The sequence below is a fragment of the Hyaena hyaena genome, unplaced genomic scaffold (assembly GCF_003009895.1).
Source record: "Hyaena hyaena isolate Hyena2069 unplaced genomic scaffold, ASM300989v1 scaffold_137, whole genome shotgun sequence".
NCBI classification, from domain to species: domain Eukaryota; kingdom Metazoa; phylum Chordata; class Mammalia; order Carnivora; family Hyaenidae; genus Hyaena; species Hyaena hyaena.
This window is the reverse complement of record NW_024080769.1, coordinates 3,187,177-3,196,337: the sequence shown is the minus strand read 5'-3', so window position 1 is coordinate 3,196,337 and position 9,161 is coordinate 3,187,177. Positions and strand designations below refer to the sequence as shown.

Below are 9,161 nucleotides of genomic sequence, written 5' to 3'. Positions count from 1 at the left end.
TGAGGAACACACCGCTCCGTGGACCCCCACGTGTGCTGCACCCACAATCACATAGGCAAACCCAGCAAGGCTCACGTGTGCACGAGTAGAACTGACTGAGCGTGAGCACACGGGTACACGCAGACTCCTCATGTAGGGGTAAATGCAGACGTTCCTTAGAACACCAGGGCTGAAGGACATTAAGCCTCCTCTTCCGACTCCCACACAAGACAGAGAAACTGAGGCCCAAGAAAGGGAGGAACTTTCTCAAATCCAGTAATCTGATGGTGTGGGCAGATCTCAGCCCCCTCCGTAGGCGCCCCGCTGGCACCCGCAGTGTTCCTTTCATAGCCCCATCTTCTCAAGGGCCCAGGCTGGCTGGCTGCTCCCTCCCAGGAAACCCCCAGGAAACTCCAACCAGACCCCTCCCCCGGCCCCGTGAGCTGCTGAGCTTCCTCCCAATGATCCCAATGAGCAGTGGAGGGAAGGAAGGTGGGATGAAGACCACCTGCCCAAGTCGGGACGCTGGCTACAGCCCCGGCAGCACACTGGTCACATCTGAGTGCCCAGTGTCTCCTCCCTCTCGGAGCCCGCTTCAGGGCCCATCAGACCCTCTTTCTCCGTCGCTCTTTCTGTGTCTTGTATGCTTTCTCTGCCTCGGATCTTGCCCGGGCTGTTGGTGAGCCCCTGCTTTCTCTCCCTCCGGTGTCTGTCTCAGTTTCTCCCTAGTCCTCTCTACCGTGCTCTGTCCATTTCACTCTATTTTCTCTCTCTCTTTCTCTTTCTCTTTCTCTTTCTCTGGGATCTTTTTTGGCCTTCCAGGAAAAGCTGACGTGGCTGTGCCAGCAGCGCCCTGGTCAGCGAGAGTGAGGCCCCTTTGGGGTGCAGGAGTCGCCGCTGAGCAGCCACAGCTGGAGGGGTGGCAGCCTCCTGGAAGGGGTGGTGGAGGAAAGGGAGGAGAAAGTTTTCGCCTCTGCCAAGGGCAGGGGGTGCAGAACAGGGAGCAGGAAGGAAAATCTCTGCAGGAAGAAGTGGGCACGTCCCCTGCCCCGGTGACCAATCATGCGTGGGACTGTCAGGATTTTAGTGCCCAAAGTCTGTCATCCTGGAACACCCCTCGGTCCTAGGCAAACTGGCACAGTTGGTCATTCTATGGTGAACTACTGAGGCCCATAGGAGCCAAGGCTGGGGCAGGCAGGAAGGGTTCCCAAACCTGGTCCCTTTTCTCCCCCTCCCCACTCCCCGGTTCTCTCTTCCACTGTGGTGGGGCTGCTGAAGACCAAGGGATGGTGGAGGAGCGTGAGGGCCTGACCCTCCAGTCCTGGGGACTGACCCAGCTCAGAGGAGGCCAGGACAGGGCAGATGGTGGCCCAGGCAGCTGACAGGGAGCTCCTGGGCTAGGGGGAGGTAAGAGAGCCAGCCTCAGCCTTGTCTCCTGCCTGATCCCATCATCTCTTGTGGGATGGGCTTTGGGGAGGAACTTTCAGCCTATGAAAGCTACGAGGGATTAGAGGGGCTGCCTAGGAAGTAATAAGCCCCCCTCCTTGGAGGTATGTGAATAGCTGGTGGCTGCGTACAACCATCCCTCGGGTCCACAGAGGTGGTCTTGTGCGACCCACTGTCAAGTACCTTGGAGGAGCAGATGAGTTTTGGTTGGGGCCCTCTTGGCCACGGTAGCTTCTCTTAGAGTACTTCCTGGTGGAGGTGGGGCATGGCTGCACCCCCAGGCAGTGGTGGGATCTGGACAGTGGGCAAGAGCTGTCAGTGACCAATGTGTGTAGAATCAGTTCTGCCTGGGTAGGCAAGTCCCTCTGATTTTTTCTGCCCTCAGGCCCCCATGGCTGCTCCACAGGGAGGTTCCGAGGGCTGACTACCATTCAGCCGTCATCAAGGCCTTCGATGATGGGGAGTGGGGGTGCAAGGGCTCTCCTCCTTCAGGAAGGCTGGTAACATGCTCGACCACCTGACACGGTGCGGCTCTCCCACATGTTCCTCAAAATGTCCTATCCTAAGGCACCGGGTAACCTTGGGCACGTCTCTGTCCCAGTCTGGACCCTGAGTGCCCATCTGTAAAATGAGGTGGTAGAGAAGGTGGCCTCTGTGGCACTTTTATTTCTGGCATTCGATGACCACCCCCCCCACCCCACCCCCCGTTTGCCCATTCATCGAGTCAAGGACTATTTATCGAACATCTTTTCTGTGCCAGGGATTAACAGCAGCTGGGAAGACGAGACGTCTGCCTTCAATGCGCTTCCTCTCTCATGGAGGGTTCCCACATTAAACACATAGGAATACGTTTCTGCCGAGTGAATCATCCGAGGCCAAACAAGCAAGCCAACAGGGAGACAGGCCGTGCAGACAGAAGGAAGCCTAAACAGAAAAGAGAGGCAGCTACCATTGTCTTTGCAGAAATAAACTCCAGTATCCGCAAAACAGGAACTGGGTACAGCATATTTTAAAGACAACACTCAGCAAATAAAAAGGAATCTTGGAAATTTGAAGCTTAGAAACCAAACACTCTGTCAGAAGGGTGGAATGGTAACCTAGAGGAGGCCTCCTAGAAACAGAACAGGAAGACACAGAGGGGAGACAAAGGAGGGGAAAGATGGGGAAGTTAGGGGTCCCTCCGGGAAGCACAATATCTGGTTAATTGGGGTTCCAGAAGGAGAGAACAGAGAAAATGGAGTCAGGAAATCATAAAGTAGTCAATCAGAAACGTTTCCAGGGCTGAAGCACATGAGAGCTGAGTAATGGACCCCTGAGCAACAGAGGTGGGCCATCTCTGTGTGACGGTAGCAAAGCCAGGGACCAAATAAGCCAAATTGGAGGTGGCTCAGTCAGTTAAGCGCCGGACTCTTGATTTTGGCTCATGTCATGATTTCACGGTTCATGGGTTTGAGACCTGCGTCGGGCTGTGTGTTGATAGTGCAAAGCCTGCTTGGGATCTCTCTCTCTCTCTCTCTCTTTCTCTCTCTGTCCCTCCCCCACTTGCTCTTGCACCCTCTCAAAAATAAATAAATAAACTTAAAAAAATGAAGTGGAGCAGGTCAGAAGGCTCAGGGAGAGATTTCTCCAAGATAAAATTGATAGAGTACATTATGTGTTTATTTCGGTTGAAAGAAGATATACCCAACTGGCCGAGAGGGGGGAATTGAATTAGTGAGAAGCATTAAAAATAAACCACAACAAGCCCCCCTTCCCTGCACCCAGATTAAGACAACTCCAGGGAAAACAAGGGTCGTGGTGAAAGATGACTGTAAGAACTCGAAAGAAAAACCGGGGAGGTCTGCGAGGACAATTAACAGGAGAACCTGTTTTAGCTTTGGTGGTGTCCGAAGGGCTGCTCTGATGAGAGGGTGTTTGGTGGAAGCCTGAAATGCCAGGTCCCAGCCACAGCAGGAGGGTCTCAGGGCTGGGGAGGTAGGATCTTACCAGTCGGGCCCATGTGCTTTGGAAGGGGGAGCCCCGGTGGAGAGTGTGAGCTCCTGAGAGCGCCTCGGAGGCAGCGCTCTGGCGTGCGGTGTAGGCGTGTACAGCAGCACAGTGACGCCCCCGCCGCCAGGAAACCCTCTGTGACTGACCCCGAGGTCGCTGATTCTCCCCTTTGGCTTACTGAACTCTGGATGTGTGTGCTTCCAGCCTCTCGTGGACCCACGGAGTCCAGGGCTTTCCCCAAATTCCCCAGCACAGTAACGACGACGCCAGACAAGGCTCCACCCACCGTGGGTCTGAACTCGGACTGAGAGAATATTCTCGGTATCAGACTGAGGGCTTTTCGCAGGCGGCACGTGGTGCCTGCAGCCTCGCTCGGTGACAGGGAAATGGCAACACGGTGAGCTGGGATGGAGGGCTCCCCGGGGAGCCTTCCAGCCAAAGACCATACCTGTTTGTCCTTGGCCCTGCCAGGAGGGTGAGATGAGTCCTGAGCAGAACGCAGCCAGGACAGAAGGAAAAGGAAGTTGGGGGCAGGGGCTGAGCGGATAGGAGTAGCCTCGTGCTGTGAAGGGCAAAATTACCCAGCCTACAAAGTGTTTTCGAGGGGCTCTCTCATCTTTTGAGGGTCTCTCTTCTGGCTGTCTTGTTTGGGGCCTCTTTCCCCTCCTATTCCGACTCCTCTGGGCCCTCCTGCTTGGGAGGGGGGCAGGTCAGGTATACCCTCACCCTGGAGGCATCGTCCCTTCCACACAGTTGGTGCTGGGAGAGCGGAGCCCAGAGAGCAGTGCAGCCTCCACAGACGCGCAGCAGCGCTGGTGGGAGTTCAAGCAGTGTGGAAGGACACAGAGACTATTCTGGAAGGAGCGTGACCTTCAGCCTCACCTCCGCCTGCCGGGTGGGCAGTCCTGGGTAGCGGAACGATCTGTGTGAGCCGGGGTACCTCAAAATCCCAGTCAGGGAAACCCAATGGGTTCGTGTCCAAAGCTCTCTGCTGTGGGGTTTGGAGCCGCGTCGTACCCCTCCTGGCGAAGTGGGGAGCCATGTCTGGCGCCTCGGCGCCTCGGGACCTCCCTGGACAGCGTGTGTTTAGAACAGCCTTGCCTCAGAGCCAGCAGGCAGGCCGGGCACAGATGAGGAAGATGTGTTTTCTTACAAAAACGGGACTAACATTTTGGCTTCTTGCTGGGTGTCGGCGCCTGGCGAGTTTTTCATGCACTTTGGCGTTCTCGGCTTTTCCTTGAAATGCACCATCGCTCACACAGGCACACGGACACAAAGGCACACACTTCTACACACACACACACACAGCCCCTCCCAAATACACGCACAAACTCACATACACCAGACAAACACAGAGACGACACACAAAAAGACACGGTCTCACACCTACACAAACACACACTCAAACATTCCCAAACACACACATTCACACACACATGGTCTCACACCCACATCTGCACAAACACACGCAAACTCATCCACACATAGAAATGTCACATGCATGTGCATACACAATCACTCACACGGCCCCCAGCGTGGAGAAAGCCCCCCACCACTTTCCTCTTGTTTGAAGTGAGGTTAGAAGTTTCCCACCTTCCATGAGATTCAATTCTCACTCTTCGCTCCATAAAAATCCTTCTAGCCCCATCTTTTATTGGGTCCTGTCCAGCTAGTGCTGTGTCTTTAAGGAAGCTGAAGCTGCTAAAAGTGAGTGAGAGAGAGGGAAAAAAAGAAAAAAACTTGGCATCTTTTCCCCCTCGAGTTTCTGGTGTCACTTATGAAACACGGGTCCTTGTTGCTGCAGAGAAGCAGTTGTTTTGCTAGAAGGAGGGAGTGTCCGGGCTGTCTGGGCTCCCTTCCTGCAGCCTGCTCTCAACGAGGCCCCAGGCACCCTGCCTGGGAAAGGGCGGGCACGGGCGAGCAGTTCGAAGGTGGGGCAGGAGCCAGGGTGCCCTTTCCTCCAGCCTCCCTGTCCTCCCCTGCGTGCCCGTGACTCTGCAGCCCGCCCTGGGCTAACTCTGTCCTTTGTCACTCTTTCGTTCCATCTTAGAAGAGGATCCGCTTGGCTAAGGAAGAGTGGTTTGAAGGTAAGCCAGCGGGAAAGGGGGAGGCCCACCGGGCACAGAGGCTCGACTGCTTGGCACTTTCCCGTTAGTTCGGGGTGCTGGGGACAATCCCTTGTTTGCATCCGTTCAGGGGGCATCTGCCCCTCTAGCAACCGCATCCCCAGAAATCCCAGCAGCATTGGGTTGAACCACTGGCCTCACCCAAGCCAGCTGAGAGGTCCTGGCGGGGGTTATTTAGGCAGCTGCCTGGCGTAGTCTGAACGGAACAGGCCACGGGTGTGATTCTGTAGAAAGGGTTTGGTGTCTGCTGCGGTCATAGCCTGTAGGCGCAGGAGGGGGCGGTCGGGGTGGGTGGGGGCGGTGTGCACTGCACAAGGGGCCTTGTCTGGGCCAGGGCAAAGCATACCTATGGGGGGCTCTGGTGGGAGGGGCCATGGCCAGGATGTGGGAGGGCAGGAGGGAGGTTCTGTGGAGTGCAGGGGGAGGGGGGCGGCTGAGAACGGATTTCAAGTCATAAACTCAGCTCGGAGCTGGCCGAGGCAGGGAGAGCTCTCTGTTTGGAGGAGGAGCTGGGGTCCTCTTCCATCCTGTCTTCGCCCCTTCTGGCTGCATGACCTCGGGCAAGTCCTGGCCCTTATTGGGGCCTCAGTGTCCCCTTCTGTAGAATGGGCAGGGGGGCTAGGCGGTGTTGGGTCTTAGCTGGATTCTGTGGGGCAGGGCCTCCTGAACGGGAAGAGCTCTGTCTGGCTGGGGTCCTGAGAGGGGTCCTTGGGGTCACCCTGGTGGCATGTCCTTCTCTGCAGGAGGTAGGATGCAGGAGCTGTGTCTGCTGTGCTGGGCGGTCCTCCTGGGCCTAGCACAGGCCTGTCCTGAGCCCTGTGACTGCAGCGAGAAGTACGGCTTCCAGATCGCCGACTGTGCCTACCGAGACCTGGAGGCGGTGCCTCCCGGCTTCCCTGCCAACGTGACCACGCTGAGCCTGTCAGCCAACCGGCTGCCCAGCCTGCCGGAGGGCGCCTTCCGAGAAGTGCCCCTGCTGCAGTCGCTATGGCTGGCCCACAACGAAATCCGTGTGGTGGCTGCTGGGGCCCTTGCCCCCCTGGGCCACCTCAAGAGCCTGGACCTCAGCCACAACCTCATCTCTGACTTCGCCTGGGGCGACTTGCACAACCTCAGTGCCCTGCAGTTGCTCAAGATGGACAGCAACGAGCTGACCTTCGTGCCCCGGGACGCCTTCCGCAGCCTGCGGGCACTGCGCTCGCTGCAGCTCAATCACAACCGCCTGCACACGCTGGCCGAAGGCACCTTCGCGCCGCTCACGGCTCTGTCCCACCTGCAGATCAACGACAACCCCTTTGACTGCACCTGCGGCATCGTGTGGTTCAAGACGTGGGCCCTGACCACGGCCGTGTCCATCCCGGAGCAAGACAACATCACATGCACTTCGCCCCACGTGCTCAAGGGCACGCCTCTGAGCCGCCTGCTGCCGCTGCCTTGCACGGCGCCCTCGGTGCAGCTCACCTACCAGCCCAGCCAGGATGGCGCCGAGCTGCGGCCAGGCTTCGTGCTGGCCCTCCATTGCGACGTGGAAGGCCAGCCGGCCCCCCAGCTCCACTGGCACATCCAGACGCCCGGTGGCACCGTGGAGATCACCAGCCCCAACGTGGGCGCTGACGGGCGTGCCCTGTCCAGGGTCCCGGTGGCCAGCGGCAAGCCTCGCTTCCAGGCCTTTGCCAATGGGAGCCTGCTCATCCCCGACTTCGGCAAGCTGGAGGAGGGCACCTACAGCTGCCTGGCCACCAATGAGCTAGGCAGTGCGGAGAGCTCAGTGAACGTGGCCCTGGCCACGCCGGGCGAGGGCGGTGAGGATGCACTGGGGCGCAAGTTCCACGGCAAAGCGGCGGAGGGTAAGGGCTGCTACACGGTTGACAACGAGGTGCAGCCCTCGGGTCCGGAGGACAACGTTGTCATCATCTACCTCAGCCGTGCGGGGGGGCCTGAGGCTGCAGCGGCGGGAGAAGGGGGCCCCGGAAAGCAGCCCCCCGGCCTGCTCCTACTAGGCCAGAGTCTCCTCCTTCTCTTTCTCACTTCTATCTAGACTTCCCCTATCCCCTCCCTGCGCTGGGCTGGAGCAACTCCAGCCCCCCCGCCCCCCCAGTTCCTTCCCTGACTCTGTGGATGTCCCTTGTCATAAGCAACACAAGGGTCCGAGGGTGGCGACCCCCAAGGCCTGCGAGGGGGACTTCACATCTTCCTACCTCCCTTCTCACCTCTTCGGGAACACTCACCACCCCCAACTTCTAAACTTGCTCAAAGCTAGAGACTAGAGCAGAATTTGATCCCATACTCACCTTGTACGGTGCTAATTGCTGCTAACCACATTGCCCACGCTACCTGGTCAGGGCGGAACGCTAACAGGGCGATGCCTAACCGGCCGGGGGAAGCCCCACTGATGGAATTCCAGGCACTGGGGCTGACGAGCTGGCAGAGGCTGGGGGCACAGGGTTAGGGGCTTGGCAGGGAAGAAACCTAAAGCAGACAGGGAGGAGGCTCTCAGGTGGTGGTGGGCATAGCTTTGGGCTCCTGGTAACCTACTTGAGCTCCTGCTGCCTCTCAGCATTCCCTGATGATCTGGGGGGCTCAGGAGTCAGTGCCCTGAACTCAGACAGGATTAGAGGATCCAGGAGGGCCTTCATCTCCTCCCATCCTGTGCCCCTCCACCCTGGTCACCTGCCCTGCCTTTCTCTCCAAGTACGCGTCTATAGCCTGCCCCTCCAAAGAGGCTAGCCGTCCCCAGGGGCGGCCGAGAAATAAACAGCATTTCCAATGCTCCCTTGTGTCTGCCTGGCGTTTTGTCTGAATCTAGCCCCCCCCGCCCCGCCACCCCCATCCTGGCTGGGGGCAGGATAGGGAGTTGGAGGGTCAGGATCACCAGCCTGCTTGTCCACACGTGAGGCCCACACACACTGTGTAGCAGGCAGCACTAGGGGTGCACCAGTGGGCTCGGGGCTGGGCCTCAAGCTGAGCTGAAATACAGATGGTCCCCCTGCCTCAAACTAGTCCACAGGACAAATGGAGGTGTGAGCCTGATGACCGTCATGGAGGCTTCCCTTGGTCCTCATGGCCCTGAGCCGTGCTTCATGCCAGTGGTGCCCTGAGGAGGCACTGTGGAGGGGAGCAGGGAACGGAAGCACCTGGACTGTGGCCCCTCCCCCAGTCCCTGCTCCTGGAAGAGATGTTAAGGAACAGAGAGGAAATGGAGACAGACAAGGCAAGACAGGGAGGAAAGAGAAAGGAGGAGATGGGGCCACAGGGCAAGGGAGATAAGGGGGAGTGGGAGAAAGACCCAGAGAGTGAGAACAAGAGAGCATCTTCGAGGGGGAAACCCAAGGAGACGAACTGCGCTTTCCAGGAAGAGGAAATGGTATTCCTGGAGGAAAGTTGGTCCTGGAAGTCTTCCCCTCCAAGCAGGTGGATCAGGTGGATCAGGTGGATCGGTGACTGACTTGGGGGGTGGGGAAGGCCTGGCGGCAACCTGCAGGGCTCTTAGAATGGGGAGCATATGGATGGAGTCAGAACCTGGAGACTAAGCCCCACGCCTGTGCTGAGTCAGAGATATGTCCCCAGCCCCAGCCCCTTCTAGCCAGAAGAGTGCTACACATAGGGACAAGACCCTATGGG

General features: G+C 58.1%; 1 protein-coding gene across 2 annotated transcripts; it reads left to right on the top strand.

The window, feature by feature from the left end:
* Positions 1-5,061: 5,061 nt before the first annotated feature.
* On the top strand, positions 5,062-8,311 carry ISLR (immunoglobulin superfamily containing leucine rich repeat). 2 transcript variants are annotated; one of them, XM_039238260.1, is made up of 2 exons: positions 5,062-5,501; positions 6,284-8,311. In XM_039238260.1, the coding sequence occupies exon 2, from the start codon at positions 6,292-6,294 to the stop codon at positions 7,576-7,578; it is 1,287 nt and encodes a 428-aa protein (XP_039094191.1). In that variant the 5' UTR covers positions 5,062-5,501; positions 6,284-6,291; the 3' UTR covers positions 7,579-8,311. The 2 variants fall into 2 exon arrangements, with proteins under 2 accessions (XP_039094191.1, XP_039094190.1); XM_039238259.1 differs by having other exon boundaries at positions 5,062-6,100.
* Positions 8,312-9,161: the final 850 nt, after the last annotated feature.